General features: G+C 46.2%; 1 protein-coding gene across 4 annotated transcripts in view; it reads right to left on the bottom strand.

Moving 5' to 3' along the window:
• The window catches only part of tango2 (transport and golgi organization 2 homolog (Drosophila)), an 84,876-nt gene that overhangs the window by 38,928 nt on the left and 26,911 nt on the right, over window positions 1–19,037 (bottom strand). For 2 of the 4 annotated variants that reach the window (XM_055655448.1, XM_055655451.1), the window contains exon 2: window positions 8,584–8,706. In XM_055655448.1, the coding sequence (XP_055511423.1) occupies window positions 8,584–8,633 (50 nt within the window). In that variant the 5' untranslated portion in view covers window positions 8,634–8,706. Of the gene's footprint in view, window positions 1–8,583; window positions 8,707–9,864; window positions 9,988–11,270; window positions 11,290–19,037 lie in introns of those variants that run through there. The other 2 variants (XM_055655450.1, XM_055655449.1) reach the window with 2 other exon arrangements.

Genomic DNA, 19,037 nt, shown 5'->3' with positions numbered 1-19,037 from the left:
GCGTGAGGGGCAGAGATAAGGTGAATAGCCAATCTTTTTCCCAGGGTAGGGGAGTCTAGAACTGGGGGGGGGGGCATAGATTAAATTGGGAAGGTAAAGATTTAAAGATGGGACCTGAGGGGCAATCTTTTCATACAAGGACGTGGGTATGTGGAACGAGCAGCCAGACGAGGTGGGAGAGAAGAAAGAGTACAGTGAAAACGTGTAAAGTCAAATTTGGACAATTCATGGATAGGAAAGGTTTTGAAGGAGGTACAGGAGTTACTCCAACTCTTTCTGTCTTTAAGGTTGAGAGGATATGGGCCAAATGCAGGCAAACAGTAGCTCAGGAAGATCCCTTGGTCAGCATGGACTTGTTGCGCTGAAGGGCCCGTTTCCATGCTGTGTAGCTCTAAGAATCTATTTGTGGTTCTAATTGAGATGATAATCTAGAGGAAATCTAAAGCAAGAGCAATGGCAAGAGAGAAAAAATAAATAAGGTCCAACATCAATCAATAATCACTCGGATTGTGGTTCTCATCATCAGCGGTCACTCGAAGAAGCGAGTATGGCTGTCCTCTTTTGGGAGGATGCCTTTGCGTGACTTTGTTTAACGTGGGGAGACTGGTGCACAGACAGCCACCCCACGTGGGGCCCTTGACAGATCTGGGTCGGGATCCAGTGGCGTGGAGTCCAAGACGACCAGAGACCCTTTTCTGCTGCAGCCTTCATCCGCCTTCCCAGCCCGTTGTGACGCTCCACTAAAGTCAGCCATCGTCCTCCGCCTGTTCCACCATTGAGGTCTTGGTTGGATTGGCTCTTTGTCAGGGACCTCCCCCTCGATCTTACCGCCATGGGTGACCCTACCAGGAGCATGGCTCCAGACGGCATCGCTCTCAGGATCTCAAGACCACACAAGCTTCTCCACCACGACAAGGTTCCTTGTGGCTTTAATTACACGCTGAAGGCACTGAACCTGCTAATTTACGATTTTAGCCTGCTAATTCATTAGGCTCTTTGCAACTGGTAATCTCCAATGAATTTATCCCACAGAACGAAAGAAGATTTAAGTATGACCTGTGACTAAGGGTCTTACACCTCATTAACGAAAGGGAATGGAGCTTAGAAACACAAAATGCCTTGCAAAATCTGGCTGCTTTTTATTCCACAGAAATAAGAGGAAAGGTCAATGTACAATGTGTTGTTTACATTTAAAAAGAGTGCAATGCCCTTCAAACAGCGGAAATAGGGCAGCACAGTGAAACAGCAAGTGGAGCTACACAAGGAACAGCGTCACAGATCCCAGTTCAATCCCAACCTAGGGTTCTGTCTGTGTGGGGCCTTTGCACGTTCTCCCTGTGACAGCGTGGGTTTCCTCCGGGTGCTCTGGTTCCCTCTCACATCGCAAATACATGCAGGTTTGCAGGCTAATTGGTCCTAAAAATAAAAGTTTTTTACAAATTGCCCCCAATGTGTAGGGAGTGGATGGGAAAGTGGGATAACATAGAATTAGTGTGGACAGGTATGGACACAAATTGCTGGAGTAATTCAGCGGGTCAGGCAACATCACTGGAGAAAAGGAGGATTCCGATTCGAATTGTCACCCATTCCTTCTCTCCAGAGATGCTGCCTGACCTGCTGAGTTACTCCACCATTTTGCGTATATCTTCCATATAAACCAGCATCTGCATTTCCTTCCAACACATAGTGTGAATGGGTGATAGATGGACTCGGTGGGAGTTTCCACACGGTATCTCCAAAGTAAACTAGATTAAACGGGGGATGTTTATATTGTGCCTTTGATAAAATGCTTTAGATATTTTACCAGAGTGTTAAATCAGACTTGGAATCACTTTGAGATTTACTGAAGACAGCATGGTCCATGAGGTAGAACTTGAGAAGAACATTAAAGAGCCAGAAAGATTGAAGGAAGGATTGTCAGTGTGTTGGCAGGAAAAGGAACAGCAACCCATGGGATGATTGCGGGCAACCCAAAAAGCCCCAAAGTACCCATGCAGATTAAATATAAACCTGGAGGTCACAGGGGTAAGGAGAGGGAAGTCACGAGAGGATCTGAAAGCAAGAACGAGAAACTGAAAGCAGAGTGGGTGCATTATCAGTGCCAAAGTAGGTCAGCAAGCAGAGACTTGATGAATGGGTAGTGAGGATGAGAACACAGACAGTGGAGTTCTGGATGGCCTCAGTTTGACAGAAGATTACACGAGGGAGGTCCAGCAAGGGAATGGTCAGTTTGAAGGGTAAGAAAAGCATGGATGAAAGTCTTGGCAGAGGATGAGCTGAGCCCACTGCTGTGCTAATTAAGAAGATTCAACCGAGACACAAGGAACTGCGGATGCTGGAATCTTGAGCAAAGCACAAAGTGCTGAGGCAACAGTGGGTCAGGTGGTATCTGCGGAAGGAATGGGTAGATGGGACCCTTCTTCAGACTGATTGCAGTAAAGGGTAGAAAGCTGGAAAAGAGGTGGGGGGGGGGGGGGGGAGGGGGCGGGAAGAAGACAAAGTCTGGCAAGTGATAGGTGGACTGAAGATGAGTCTCGACCCGAAATGTCACCCATTCCTTCTCTCCAGAGATGCTGCCTGTCCCGCTGAGTTACAATAGATAATAGACAATAGGTGCAGGAGTAGGCCATTTGGCCCTTCGAGCCAGCACCACCATTCAATGTGATCATGGCTGATCATCCCCAATCAGTACCCCATTCCTGCCTTCTCCCCATATCCCCTGACTCCGCTTATTTTTATCTAGCTCTCTCTTGAGAGCATCCAGAGAACCTGCCTCCACTGCCCTCTGAGGCAGAGAATTCTACAGACTCACCATTCTCTGTGAGAAAAAGTGTTTCCTCGTCTCCGTTCTAAATGGCTTACTCTTAAACCGTGGCCCCTGGTTCTGGACTTCCCCCAATATTGGGAACATGTTTCCTGCCTCTAGTGTGTCCAAACCCTGAACAATCTTATATGTTTCAATGGGCTGGAGTTACTACAGCATTTTGTGTCTATCTTCCACCTGTAACTCGCCTGGCTTTGTCCTGCTCTACTTCTTCCAGCTTTCTTCCCCCTACTACAATCAGTATGAAGAGGCATCCTGACCTGAAACATCACCTGTCCATTCCATCCACAGACGGTGCCTGACCCGCTGAGTTCCTCCAGCACTTTGCGTTCCATTAAGGAAGATTCAACTGTCAGTTTTACTGAGGTCACAGATGTGTGGTCTGAAGCTTACTTTGAGATGGAAGGTTCAAGCAGCAGATGAAGTGAGGCAGGGAGGCAAGTGAGTTCATCAAAATGAAAAGTTATGATGCACATAGTGAGAAGACACGTTAAAGGGGTTAACCTCCATCTCCAGAACTGGAATTTGCTTCTGAGGCAGAACAATCAATGAAACTTTTGTTGCTGATCTTAGTTCTTCATGAAATGGGTTTTAGATAGAGTGATACGGTGTGGAAACAGGCCCTTCGGCCCAACTTGCCCACGCCGACCAACATGTCCCAGCTACACTAGTCCCGCCTGCCTGCATTTAGCCCATATCCCTCCAAACCTGTCCTATCCACGTACCTGTCGAACTGTTTCTTAAACGTTGCGCCAGTCCCTGCCTCAAAAACCTCTTCTGGCAGCTCGTTCCATACACCCACCCCCCCTTAGGGGTAACTGAGGGGTGAAAGTTACCCCTTAGATTCCTATTAAATCTTTTCGCCTTCACCTTAAGCCGTCCTTTGGTCCTCGATTCTCCTACTCTGGGAAAGAGATTCTGTGCATCTACTCGATATATTCCTCTTGATTCTCAAACTCAATAAAAAGAAAAATGCAGAGAAAGAAGGAACTGCAGATGCTGAAATCTTGAGCTAAAACACAAAGTGCTGGAGGAATTTGGCAGTTCAGGCAGAATCCGTGGCGGGAATGGACGGATGATATTTCAGGTCAGGACCCTTTTTCAGTCTGATGAAGGGTCCCGTCTCAAAACATCGCCTGTCCATTCTCTCCACAGATTCCGCCTGATCCTCTGAGTTCCTCCAGCACTTTGTGTTTTATTGGACAAGGCCAAGCAGCTGTTCAATCTCATCTGAGAGGAGGCAGGCCATGCAGTGAATTGAAAGTCAAATTGAACGTGTCTGGAAAGCAGTCTTCTGATGTAGTGAACCTGGGGCCCTGTGTGATCAATCTGACCTAGATTTGCTGAATGTCACACGGGCAATGAGCAGCAAAACATCAAGTGTTGGAATTGTCATCTTGTTAACAGCGCGGAGACAGTCGCTCGCGTCATGCTTCGATGAGAAGTGCGAGGATGAAGAAAAATGTCAAAGCAAATTCCTCACCTGAAACTGCAAAAACACAGTCTTGTAGTTGAATATGATACTTCTTCCTTGATGAAATACAGCCCCCGATACACTCAGTTGGTTTTGACATTTTAGATCAGTTTGGAGATACAGCATGGAAACAGCCCACTGAGTCCACACCGACCATCGATCACCCGTTCACACTCGTTCTATTCATCCCAGTTTCGCATCCACTCCTTACACACTAGCGCTTCGATCCTGACTACGGGTGCTGTCTGTGTGGAGTTTGCACATTCTCCCCACAATCGCGTGGGTTTCCTCCAGGTGCTCTGGTTTCCTCCCACATCCCAAAGACGTACTTAGTAGATAATAGTCTGAAGAAGGGTTTCGGCCCGAAACGTTGCCTATTTCCTTCGCTCCATAGATGCTGCTGCACCCGCTGAGTTTCTCCAGCACTTTTGTCTACCTTCGATTTTCCAGCATCTGCAGTTCTTTCTTAAATACTTAGTAGTTTAATTGGCCTCTGTAAATTGCCCCTGGTATGTATGGAATGGGTGTGAAAGTGGGATAATATAGAGCTGATGTGAATGGATGACGCCATGGTCAGCATGGACTCGGTGGGCTAAAGGGACTGTGTCCATATCTACGCTGAACTAAAAGATTCAACACCAATATGACTCAGGTTTGCAGAGAGAGAATGTAGTTGCTGGCCTGATGCTTAGGAGAGGAACCAAAGACAACAGCTTCTGGATAATGAACTAGAACAAATGTATCTTTATCTCGTGCAGAATAGCAGAAAAATTAGAGACACAGTGAACAAAGCAGCAGGAAATATTGACACAAAATATTACAACATCAAATCTGCACAAAGTTGATATTGCCTTAACTCAATTTGGGGCTTTCCGTAAACATCATACATTTAATATAAATGAAATTCTCGTGTTGAGGCACAGATGAGTTCAAACAGATATTAGATCTGGTAATGATGTGACACTGTGCCTTCAGCACTAAAGTAGAATGTTTAATGTGTCTGTAAAGCTGCAGCAAGCTCCGACCTTTCTCTGGAACATCAGAGGTTGAGGGGAGACTTGATCGAACTATATAAAACCACGGGAATCCTGGAAAGAGGAGACAGTCAGAACATTTTCCCCCAGGGTGGAAATGTCAAAGACTAGAACCAGAGAGTCACAGAGTCAAAGTCATACTGTGTGGAAAAAGGCCCTTTGGCCCAACTTGCCCATGACAACCAAGCTGCCCCATTGAGGGTGTAGCTAAACGGTGAGCAAGGGAATAATAGATAATAGACAATAGGTGCAGGAGTAGGCCATGCGGCCCTTCGAGTCAGCACCGCCATTCAACGTGATCATGGCTGATCATCCCCAATCAGTACCCCGTTCCTGCCTTCTCCCCATATCCCCTGACTCCGCTATTTCTAAGAGCCCTATCTAGCTCTCTCTTGAAACCATCCAGATAACCTGCCTCCACCGCCCTCTGAGGCAGAGAATTCCACAGACTCACCACTCTCTGTGAGAAAAAGTGTTTCCTCGTCTCCGTTCTAAATGGCTTACTCCTTATTCTTAAAATGTTTAATGTAGATGGGCGGAGCATGTCTTTTTTACACGGAGAGACGGATATGGATCATGTACAGAGAGTTGAGATCTGTTTCAACATTATAGACACAAAAAGTTGGTGTAACTCAGCGGGTCAGGCAGCAATTCTGGGGAAGAATAATTCTGTTTCTTTTTGTCTCCAGAAATGATGTCTGACCCGCTGGGTTACACCAGTTTTTTGTGTCTAACTTCGGTATAAACCAGCACCTGCAGTTTCTTCCTGCATGTTTTAACTTGGCATCGTGTCCGACACAAACAAAGAACAATTCCTGTGCTGTACTGTGCTATGTTTGAAGTAAGAATTTCATTGTTCGGCTCATATCTGATGCTGATGCCAAATGAACATTTCTAGCATGACTTCTGGATGATGCTGAGAAGTAAATAGCCGAGGTACAAGAAAGAATGGATCACTTAATATTCCAGTCAAACACCTTGCAGTATTTTACTCTGTTGTAGATCCGATTATAAAGGATAGATTCTTCAGCAAGTCCAGAGGTCACTGTGCATTTGATCTCTTATGAGCTGTCAAGTGAAACATATTGGAAAACAGAAATACTGGGATATGTAGTCTTCAAGAAGGAACTGCAGATGCTGGAAAATCGAAGGTACACAAAAATGCTGGAGAAACTCAGCGGGTGCAGCAGCATCGATGGAGCGAAGGAAATAGGCAACGTTTCGGGATGAAACCCAAAAGGAAATAGGCAACGTTTCGGGCCGAAACCCGGAAGGGTTTCGGCCCGAAACGTTACCTATTTCCTTCGCTCCATAGATGCTGCTGCACCCGCTGAGTTTCTCCAGCATTTTTGTGTACTGGGATTTGTATGTGTTTAGGAAAATGGATGATTAATTGTAACATATTTTGTTGTGAAATGATCACGAACATCAATCAGCAGCATTGTTGAATGTCCAAATTTCTGCCTCAGAATTCAGCCCCACTTTTGTCTTGCCGACCCTCAAATTCCACGGGAGAGATTTTTTCACTCAGTATTGGGAAAAACACACGACGGCATTCCTGGCAAGAAATCCTATCGGCTAATGTCATTTGCCAAGGGCGTTCTGCTCCATTGGTTGCACTTGTGGCCAACACTGCAGGTTGCGATGTTCAAGCTTCTTTTTGCCCTTCATGAATCATACAAACGCAGGCCAAAGGACCTTGGGATGAAGATGGAGTGGGGGAGGGGAGTAGAGTGTAGAGTTTGCGCAGGGTGTAAGAAATAGACACCAGAAACTGCAACTGCTGGCTTACAAAAAAAATACTATGTTTTGGAGGAACCCCAGCGGGTTAGGTGGCATAGAAACATAGAAACATAGAAATTAGGTGCAGGAGTAGGCCATTCGGCCCTTCGAGCCTGCACCGCCATTCAATATGATCATGGCTGATCATCCAACTCAGTATCCCGTACCTGCCTTCTCTCCATACCCCCTGATCCCCTTAGCCACAAGGGCCACATCTAACTCCCTCTTAAATATAGCCAATGAACTGGCCTCAACTACCCTCTGTGGCAGAGAGTTCCAGAGATTCACCACTCTCTGTGTGAAAAAAGTTCTTCTCATCTCGGTTTTTAAAGGATTTCCCCTTATCCTTAAGCTGTGACCCCTTGTCCTGGACTTCCCCAACATCGGGAGCAATCTTCCTGCATCTAGCCTGTCCAACCCCGTAAGAATTTTGTAAGTTTCTATAAGATCCCCTCTCAATCTCCTAAATTCTAGAGAGTATAAACCAAGTCTATCCAGTCTTTCTTCATAAGACAGTCCTGATATCCCAGGAATCAGTCTGGTGAACCGTCTCTGCACTCCCTCTATGGCAATAATGTCCTTCCTCAGATTTGGAGACCAAAACTGTACGCAATACTCCAGGTGTGGTCTCACCAAGACCCTGTACACCTGCAGTACAACCTCCCTGCTCCTATACTCAAATCCTTTTGCAATGAAAGCTAACATACCATTCGCTTTCTTTACTGCCTGCTGCACCTGCATGCCTACCTTCAATGACTGGTGTACCATGACACCCAGGTCTCGCTGCATCTCCCCTTTCCCAATCGGCCACCATTTAGAAATAGTCTGCTTTCCCGTTTTTGCCATAGTTCATTGCCACAGATGGCGGTGGAGCCCAAGATATGGGTATTTTTAAAAGCGGATCGGTTCTTGATTAGGAAGGATGTCAAACGTTACGGGGAGAATGGGGTTGAGAGGGAACAATAGATCAGCCATGATTTAATGGCAGAGTAGATTTGATGGGCCGAATGGCCTAATTGTACTCCTTCGTATTAGGGCCTTATGGCATGGGTAGGTGACATTTTGGGTCTGAAGAGGGTTCGGACCCAAAACGTCATCTTTCTGTAAGAAATAAAGATTGACTCAATGCTCCCATTAATTTGTGTAATCTCTGCAAATCTGCCAGAAAGATGTGTGGCAGGGATGTGTGAGCTTCAGCTTGTGTTCAAAGTTCCTTGCTGCAAGGTGTTCTGAGTTCAGTTTATTGTCACGTGTACCGAGGTACAGTGAAAAGCTTTTGTTTCGTGCTAACCAGTCAGCGGAAAGACAATACATGATTACAATCGAGCCGTCCACAGTGTACAGACACATTATAAATGGAACAATGTGAATAACATTCAGTGCCAGGTTAAAGCCAGCAAGGTCTGATCAAAGAGGGTCTCCGATGGTACGCAACTTCCCCCATGCAGGTGGACGGGCACTTGAAATACCTGTATGCAGAAGCTGAATTTGGACTGAAGTGGAAGAAGAGGATGCACATGGAGGCCTCGAATTAACGACAGTTCTTCAGAGTCAATGGGACTGAGATCAGCACTGGGTCATCGGAACACGTTCTGTGAAAAAAGGATTCAAATTAATGATACTCAAGTATGGTGATCCAGATGAAGCATAGAAACATAGAACATAGGTGCAGGAGTAGGCCATTCGGCCCTTCGTGCCTGCACCGCCATTAAAAATGATCATGGCTGATCATCCAACTCAGTATCCTGTACCTGCCTTCTCTCCATACCCCCTGCTCCCTTTAGCCACAAGGGCCACATCTAACTCCCTCTTAAATATAGCCAATGAACTGGCCTCATCTACCTTCTGTGCCAGAGAATTCCACAGATTCACCACTCTCTGTATGAAAAATGATTTTATCATCTCAGTCCTAAAAGACTTCCCCCTTATCCTTAAACTGTGACCCCTTGTCCTGGACTTCCCCAACATCGGGAACAATCTTGCTGCATCTAGCCTGTCCAACCCCTTAAGAATTTCGTAAGTTTCTATAAGATCCCCCCTCAATCTTCTAAATTCTAACGAGTACAAGCCGAGTCTATCCAGTCTTTCTTCATATGAAAGTCCTGACATCCCAGGAATCAGTCTGGTGAACCTCCTCTGTACTCCCTCTGTTCAGCTAACATTCCCAGCATTAACTCTGAGCGCCACAATGTCAAAGATGTCAAGAGTTAAACAGAATTACTTTGTCTAGCTTGTGTCAAATACAAGAGTAAACTCCATTTATAAAGAAGAGAAAAATATCACACCAACATCTGGCTAAATTTAAACAACAGCCTTGGAGAGATTTTCCTGCAACACACATTGACATAAAACAAGTCAAGATCAAATATTTCCAACCCCCTTCCCTCGATGTTAAGTCACCTTTTACTCCCGAGGTTAGTATTAATTTATTTATGAAGTGGCTCAGCACTTCAACTCCCCCTCCCATTCCCAATCCGACCTCTCTGTCCTGGGTCTCCTCCATTGCCAGAGTGAGCAACACCGGAAAATGGAGGAACAGCACCTCATATTCCGCTTGGGGAGCCTGCATCCGGGGGGCATGAACATTGAATTCTCCCAATTTTGTTAGCCCTTGCTGTCTCCTCCACTCCCTTAGCCCTCAAGCTGTCCCCTCCCGGCCCCCAGCCCTCGGGCTCCTCCTCCTCCTTTTTCCTTCCTTCTCCCCGCCACCCCCCATCAGTCTGAAGAAGGGTTTCGGCCCGAAACGTTACCTATTTCCTTTACTCCATAGAAGCTGCTGCACCTGCTGAGTTTCTCCAGCATTTTTGTCTACCCAATATTAATTTATGTTGGCTGTTTCTGTCAACTACTGCAACACAACTTTCAATGTGTTTACTAATTGGTCACTTCACAGAACAGCACAGGAAGAGGAACAGGAACTTTGACCTGCAACTATGCAAAGATAAACTGATCTAATTTGCCGGAACTGAAGCCACACCCCTCCCTCCGGTCCCTGCATATCCATGCATCCAACTCATAACATAAATACCACTTCAAATGCAAGTTGCAAGGAAGCATTGCTTCACGTCTCACTGCTCAGATCTCCTTCCATTCATTCTGGTCACAGGAGACAGTGAAAAAGGCGCATGTGCAAAGGCATGCCGACATGATTACCGTCAGGGAACAGGGGAGGATGTGGCGAGTGGTGGGGTCACGTTGGAGGTGGCGGAAATGACGGAGGATTATTTGTTGTACGTGACGGCTGGTGGGGGGGGGGGGGGGGGGAAGGTGAGGACTAGGGGGACTCTGCCCTTGTTACAACTGGGGGGGGGGGGGGGGGGATGGGGAGAGGGAGCAGTGTTGCGGGGTATGGAAGAAACCCTGGTGAGAGCCTCATCTATGGTAGAAGAGGGGAACCCCAGTTCCCTGAAGAATGAGGACATCTCCGATGCCCTGGTGTGGAACACCTCATCCTGGGAGCAGATGCGGCGTAGACGGAGGAATTGGGAGTAGGGGATGGAGTCCTTACAGGAAGCAGGGTGGGAAGAAGTGTAGTCCAGATAGCCATGGGAGTTAGTGGATTTAGTATGTCGGTCAGAAGTCTATCACCTGCGATGGAGATAGTGAGGTCCAGAAATGGTAGGGAAATGTCGGAAATGGTCCAGGTGTATTTGAGTGCCGGATGGAAGTTACTGGTGAAATGGATGAAGTCAGTGAGTTGTGTGTGGGTGCAGGAGGTAGCACCAATGCAGTCATCGATGTAGCGGAGGTAGAGTTCGGAGATGGGGCCCTGGTACATCTCGAACAAGGACTGTTCGATGTACCCTACAAGGGCTAGGGCCCATGTGCATGCCCGTAGCTACGCCTTGTATTTGGAGGAAATTGGAAGAGTCAAACGAAAAGTTAAGGGTAAGGACCAGCTCCGCTAGGCGGAGGGGAGTATTAGTAGATGGGGATTGGTTAGTTCTCCGGTTGAGGAAGAAACGGAGGGCTTTGAGACCATCCTGGTGGTGGATGGAGGTGTAGAGTGACTGGACGTCCATGTGGGCCTAGAGAATGGAATTCCTGGATACGACGGAGAGCGTGTGAGGTCTTAAACATAGGTAGGGAGGGGTTTAACCATGGGGGGGATAGGATGGAGTCAAGGTATGTGGGAAAAAATTAAGGCAATCATAACCTGTCGAACTTGTTCTGAACAAAGCTCCTTCCCTCCATATATTATGCTGCATTCACTGTCAGATGTGAATTGCCTCTGTTGGTTGTGAAGAAAGGAACAATGTCAGATTGTTGGTGCAAATCTGAACTGGCATTCTCATTTAGATCAACTCAATGGACAAACTACATACTGTGAATGATTCCCCTCAACAGTAAATTAACCTAACCTCTGCTTACAACTCTGTCAATATTTCTTGCCGCAGGCTGGGAGAAGATTTATTAAGTGATGTTGCAAGCAAGATCAATCATATTATGGTGGAAAAAGAGTGAAGAGTCGAGGGAATTTAACCTTTCGAGGCTGATTTCCGGACAAGGTTGCCTGACATTCATCATTTTGACTTGATGTTAGTACATCGTCTCAACTGTCTTCATTTGAGGACAAACTCACTCCGGGAGTTCAACACGCAACCTCTGCCGCTTCACTGCAGCATGGCATAAAGCACGCACAAGAGGAAATCAAATCTAATCTGTCCACTGAAGTGGAGAGAAGCAAACTAACAGGGAGAAGAAGCTGAGAGACGCCCTGGCCAAATCCCTCAAACAACAACCCAAAATAAATTGGAGAGGCTTGAGGAACTGCAGGTGCTGGAATCTCGAGTAAAACACAAAGCGCTGGAGTAATTCAGCAGGTTAGGCAGCATCGGTGTAGGGAATGGACAAGCGACATTTTGGGAATAAATGATCACGTATTTTGTATACATTACCATTTCCGTGTTATTATTCGTCTATATTTAGAATCAGAGTCACACAGTACAGCAACAGGCCCTTCAGCACAATTTGTCCTTGCTGATCAAGTTGCCCCACCTACGCTAATCCCAACTGCTCGTTTTTGGCCCAAATCCCTATAAAACTTTCTTATCCACGTACCTGTCCAAATGTTTTTTAAATGCTATGATAGTACCTGCCCCAACCACCACCTCTGGCAGCACGTTCCACCCACCCACCACCCACTGTGTGAAAAAGTTACCCCTCAGAATCCTATTCAATCTTTCCTATCTCAACATCAACCTATGTCCTCTGGTTCTTACTCTGGGATTAAAACGGAGTAAAAGACCCCATTACTCAGAGTAGGGGAAGGGGAACCTTGGGTGATTAAAAAGTTGGTGAAACGTTCCCCAAGCTGTGGGATTTGCCGATGTTGTGTGCCACTTGAACCTCGACTTCCTGACCTGCAGACACCATCAGCAAGGATCGTCGACAGATAATTGTTAGCGCACGTATTCTTTCTCAGCCCTTAGTAATCTGCTCATTCATTCCTCTGCCCACTTTTAATCTGCGGCAAATTCTACTCCAACTAGATTTACCAGTTTGTAGACGACATCGCTGCAGCAAGTTGGTTCCACGAACAGGCTATTAAACCTGGCTCGGACAAAACTCTGATTATTAATAACCCATTATCTGTTATTTGCACTTATATATTTATATTATGGTATATGGACACACTGATCTGTTTTGTAGTAAATGCCTACTATGTTCTGTGTGCTGAAGCAAAGCAAGAATTTCATTGTCCTATCAGGGACACATGACAATAAACTCACTTGAACTCAATGATGAGACAGAGTTAAGGAAGGAAAGAGAGAGGAAATAGAGAGCTTAGTAACATGGTGTCAAGAAAACAACCCTTCCCACAATGTTAGCTGACGAAGGAGCGAGTTACAAACTTCACAAAATGAGGTGGTGTAGTGCCCCAGCAGCATCTATGGTGTCGAAGTAATAATTTGTCCTGGTCCAAAGACATTGAAGCTGCAGCCAAAAAAGTGCACCATTGCCCCAACTTCCTTAGAAGCCCAAGGAAGTTTGACATATCTCCAAAAGCCTGTACCCAACTTCTATAGATGCATGGTTAAAAACATCCCAGCAATGTGCACCACAACTTGCTATTGCAGCACCTCTGCCCAAATCTGCTGGAAATCGCAGAGAGTTGTTGCCAAATCCATCACACAAGGCAACCTGCACCTGCCATCGACTCCATCTTTACTTCATGCTGCCTTACGAAGGCAGCAAACACAGTCCATAATCATAATCACACTTCACTGGCCAAGTATATTTTGCAACATACGAGGAACTCGATTTGCCAGACAGTCACACCAATAAAAAGCAACAGAACATACAAAACACACTCCAACATAAATATCTGCCACAGTGACTCCTCCACATTCCTCATTGTGATGGAAGGCGAAAAAAAGTTTAATCTCCTCCCTTCTTAGTCTCCCAGCGGTTGGGGGCCTCTAACCCTTTGTGGATGGGACCGTCCAGGACTATTTTCACCCTGCTCATTCCCTGTTCTCCTCTCCATCCTCTCCGGGCAAAAGATACATAAGCTTGAAGTCATGAACCACGAGATTCAGGAACAGTTTCTTCCCAGCTTCTTCTATCAGACTATTGAACTATAATCCACCCTTAAATTAGGCTGCAAATTCTAATCTCCCAACCATCCCATTGTGGACCTTCCACTTTTATTTCACTTGCACTCTCTCCACTGTCGAGCTAGACTTCTGTAACACTACATTCTGCACTCTTTGTATTTTTCTCTTTGCTTACCTGCTGTATTCGAGTCTGGCTTGAGTGTACTCACAGGTAGTATGATTTAACTGGATAACATGCCAAACAGGTTTGCATGAAATCTCACGATATTTCAGCATACATGTTATACGAGAATTTTGCTCGAACAGTCTGTGACCCATAGTGCTATGTTTAAAGTCCACAGCGCTGTAGCCGGTAGCGCCATATTTAGAACCCATAGTGCTGCAGCCGACAGCTCTTTGTTTAAATCCCCACTCGTAAAGCAGACAGTGTGCCAAACTGGAAGCGCTGTGTGTATTGCTTTACGCGCCAGTCTGTGACTGAAAGTGCTTTGTTCCCAAGGGGGCGGGGGGGGGGGACTCGCTCGGATGCATACAGGCGTGGTCATACAGACTCGGTGACTGGTTTGACACTGAGTGGGGTAAAAGAGTACATCACCAACCTCACTGACCACACCCAAGAAGCCGCAGAGAAGATTCGAAGGGTGGGAGAACTATGCCACGGTTACAATCCCTCGGGAGGATGGTGGCCTTTCTGGATGTTTGGAGGCTGGTGGACAACAGTGATGCACTGGGAACTGCCCATTGAGACAATCTTGTTGACCATAATATTGCCACGTTGTCTGTGCGGATAGGCATCACGGCCGCGCGGACTTTACTCCAGGCTGTGGGACGGATGCAACGAGGTAATGTTTGCGGGCCAGATATAACGAGGTAACACCTGCGGGCCGGATGTGACGGTAACCAGACTGCTGGAGGGGTGGAATGTTATACGTGAATTTTGCCCAAACAGTTTGTGACCTTAGTACTGTGTTTAAAGCCCATAGCGCTGCGCCCGGTAGCGCTATATTTAAACCCCATAGCGCTGCAACTGACAGCTCTTTGTTTAAATCCCCACACGCTAAGCCAACAGCGCTCTGAACCTTTACGTGCCAAACTGGCAGCGCTGTGCGTATTGCTTTACGCACCAAGTCTGTAGCGCTGTGTATTGATTTACGTGCCAGTCTGCGGCTGATAGCTCTTTGTTCCCAAAGGTAAGAAAGAGAGTCAGATTCAACCGAGCAGGAAAAGAGGAAAGGGAAAATAAATAATCAAATTGGGACTTGCGTTCTCTTTGTATCACAGCCGGCGACGCAGAATGAGTTCAAATTTTTCTTTGATGGTCTCTGCACATTTGATTCTCCAGCCCGAGTACCCAGAGATACAACTATTTATCGAGAGAATGGCGACATTTGCCTTTGGCTAAGAAGGCAACTTGTTTGCCTTACAACAGCATTCAGGTTCAATGGCAAGTGACTTGTAGTATCTCACAATGGGGGGGGGGGAGGACACGGCTTGGTGTATTCATGTTTAGTAAACACTCTTTGTAATGGGTCATATAGTCATAGATCAGAAAGCACAGAAGCAGGCCCTTCTGCCCAACTTGCCCATGCTGCCCAACACCCCCGATATACACTAATCCCAACTGCCCGTGTTTGACCCATATCTCTCTGAACTTTTCCTATCCATGAAACCTCCCAAACCTTTTCACAACGCTACCTTCTTGTGCTCTGTGGTCTGGGAACTCTGAAACGTCGCCGATCTAATCTCTCCCCAGATGCTGCCTGACCCGCTGAGTTCCACTTGGTGATATCTTTCCAAACAAATGATGGATGCTCAATAATCAAAACTAATATTGCCTACCGACATCAGTTTAGAATTTCACCTACATTAACGTGGAAGTTCGTTTAAAAAAACAAAATCACCATGGCAATTTTGAATACGCAAAAATCGAATTCTTCCAAAATCCATTCACATACAGATAGCATGGCGTATCAAGTATTTGAATCAATGGTCAGTCACTACAGGGTACAATGTTGTTTTTTGCAGCCACTGTAAATATCATATCCAATTATTCTCCTGCCAGCTGCTCTATGCGTATTATTTTATCTAAAACCTCTCTGTGAATGCTAACACTCCAGCTAATGGTGTGTCGGGCAAATCTTGTGACATTTATCTACTCAACAAATCACTAAAATTGTTGATAATCATACACTTTCGTGTTTGCTTTTCCATTATTCCACTCTGAGACAATGAATAACATTTCAAAATATGTGATTATGTACCTGACATCCGTGATCAATTTTGGATGGCAAGGCGTGAAGCATGACACAGTGTGCCCACCAACGCTATCAGCTGTCCTGCAGGGATTTACTGGAACTGAAAATGATCTTGGTGGTAGCAATATTTCCCAAGTTCATAATCTTTATGGACTGTCCTCCATCACAAGCAGCAAGAGTCATTTCTCATCTCAGCTGCAAGTCAATAGACTTCATGCTTGAGCAAGCCACATCATTTGCAGGACATGGATTGCTTTGATCCTTGCTTTTGCCCTCAAAGTCATAGCGTCATAGTCATGTAGCGTGAAAACAGGCACCTCGTCCCAACTTGCCCACGCCGACCAACATGCCCCATCTACACTGGTCCCACCTGCCTGCGTTTGGCCAATATATCTCTCTAAACATATTTATCCATGTACCAATTGAAATGCTTAAATGTTGCAATATAACCTGCCTCAACTACCTCCTCCTGCCGCTCGTTCCATACACCCCACCACCCTATGGGTGAAAACGTTACCCCTAAGGCAACTAAAGGTTCCTGTGAAATCAGAACTAAAGGTTCCTTTTAAATCTCTCCCTCTCACCTTAAACCGATGTCCGCTGGTTCTCAATTCGCCTGTTCTGGACAATAGATTCTGTGCGTTTACACAATCTACTCCTCTCATAATAATGTACAGCTTTATAAGATCACCTCTCATCCTTCTGCTCCCCAAGGAATAATGTCCTAGCCTGCTCAGCCTACAAAGACAAATAAATATTGCCAGAGTGAGGCCACATGCAAACTGGAGGAACATCACCTTATATTCTGCTTAATAAGGTCACCAGCCAATAATCTGACCATTGAATGTTCCAATTTTAAGCAACACCACCCCCCCCCCCCCCCTTTCTCCCTCTCTTTTTCCTGTGTCCCCTCCGTCCAGTGTGCACCCATTTCTCACACTAACCCACCCCCCTCTAATATCGCTCCCCGGCTTTACATTTAACTCCTCATGTCATCCTTTCCTTTTCATCTCCACCCTTTCTCCGCCAAATCTACCAATCCAAGCCCCTCATCAGTACCCACCTATCACTTGCCAGGTTTTGTCCTGCCCCCACCTCTTTTCCAGCTTTCTCTCTTCCGACTACAACCAGTCTGAAGAAGGGTCCCGACCAAAAACGTCACCTGTCCATTCCCTCCACAGATGCTGCCTAACCCACTGAGTTCCTCCAGCACTTCGTGTTCAGCTCAAGTAATTATTAAGGGCCTGTCCCACTTGGTGATTTTTTCTGCAACTGCCGACATCATTGATGACATATTAACGCACGGTGTTTTTTCAAGTGTTGCAAATTTTTTTTTGTCGCCGCTGGATTTTTGAAATGTTCAAAATCTTTTGGCGACATTGATATGACGCCGGCAGTGGCCGATAAAAATACCCATGTGGGCCAGGCCCTTCAGAAACTGGGCAGGCCAAGTAATTGCAACTGGCTGCTGTAAACTCCAGCTTTGTAAACCGAGAATTCATTTTTTTGGTGAGAGAAAGGGTGGGAAGCAACACTGCCAGTTGTATATGTAGTGGGTGGGAATGTTAACACCAAAATAGAAGTGGCATATTTGCACAGCGGGTTTCCCTTCATCTGTGAACAGAAAGGACACAGACTATTATCAGCTTGCCTTTTCTCTTCACAAACCTGCCCCACATGTCCTTCAGTGTTCAGCTTCTTTCTTTTATTAAAATTCTATGTTCAAGAAATGCAACAGAAACATCCTGTACATGGGTGGAGCATACTTGCATTATGTTATGGTGCATTGGTAAGTTTCATGTTGTAGGAAGGAACTGCAGATGCCGGTTTAAACCGAAGATAGACACAAAATGCTGGTGTAACTCAACGGGACAGGCAGCATCTCTGGATAGAAAGTGGAGTCTGAAGAAGGGTTTCGACCCAAAACATCACACATTCCTTCTATCCAGAGATATCCCCTTCAGGTCCCTATTAAACTTTCCCCTCTCACCTTAAATCTATGCCTTCTGGTTCTTGATTCCCCTGCGGAGTAAGAATGACGCATGGACAATTTGGAATGGGTTATTTAGATGCAAGATCAGGAGACTTTTTTTATTACACACACCAGGGGGAGTGGAACATTGGAGCTCTGGAAGGTAGACACAAAATGCTGGAGTAACTCAGCGGATGAGGCAGCATCTCTGGAGGGAAGGAATGGGCGACGTTTCGAGTCGAGAGTCTCTGGAGAGTGAGGCTTTGATTCAAGAGGCTTCAGCGAGGAGGCAGAGTAGAGTGTGATGGTGAGATAAGGTCAGGGTCTTGTTTCTGTGTCTTTCTTTGGTCTGTGCAGTTGGGATGGAAAGAACGTTCACGTCGCGGCCCTGTTTCCACCAATCTTTCCCCCACCGCGCACTCAAAGCACAAGAGGCGCAAGACGCAACTGTATGCAAGTGCCGAGAGCTCTGGCTGAACAATTTCCAATCTTATGATGTGGACTCGATAAATAGTTGGGATGGCAGTTTGGGCTGTGCTTTGCTCCTCCTGCAGGATCTGGGAAAGCAGGGAAACGTCCATTGCCTTGAGGACCATATCTATGCGAAGAGAGTCCAGCCGCAACTCCTGACTGACCGTGTGAAGGAACCGAAGCTGCATCTGGACCACTGGATCGCTGAGGGATTGACAGCGTCAGAAATAGGAGTGAGAGTGATGCGTTCGCACCAGAGGTGCAGGCAGAACATAGATTGGTGACCACCAGTAGAGGAAAGAGAGAAGGCAGAGAGTGCAGGAATATCCTCTGGCCATTCCTCTTGTAAACAATTGGTTCATTCCCTATTAGGTGTTCTGCAGATCATAGATTGCCTTCAGATCAGCTGAGTTTATTGTCACGTGTACCAAGGTACAGTGAAAAGGTTTTGTTGCGTGCTATCCAGCCAGCAGAAAGACCATACATGATTACAATCGAGCCATTACAGGAGTGGGGATTTAAGAGTGTCACCTGTGATTGTGGATCTGCTTCTGTGGCTAGCACGCAAATAGATGCCAGGTTTGGGCAGCATCTTGGACAGCAACAACCTTTGGACAGCAGCTTGCCACTGCCATTTCCTGTTCTCATCCAAAACATTTCATCAA

This window comes from Leucoraja erinacea, chromosome 25 (assembly GCF_028641065.1).
Source record: "Leucoraja erinacea ecotype New England chromosome 25, Leri_hhj_1, whole genome shotgun sequence".
Taxonomy (NCBI): domain Eukaryota; kingdom Metazoa; phylum Chordata; class Chondrichthyes; order Rajiformes; family Rajidae; genus Leucoraja; species Leucoraja erinaceus.
Note: the sequence above shows the minus strand (reverse complement) of the source record. Positions and strands in the feature narration are given on the sequence as shown.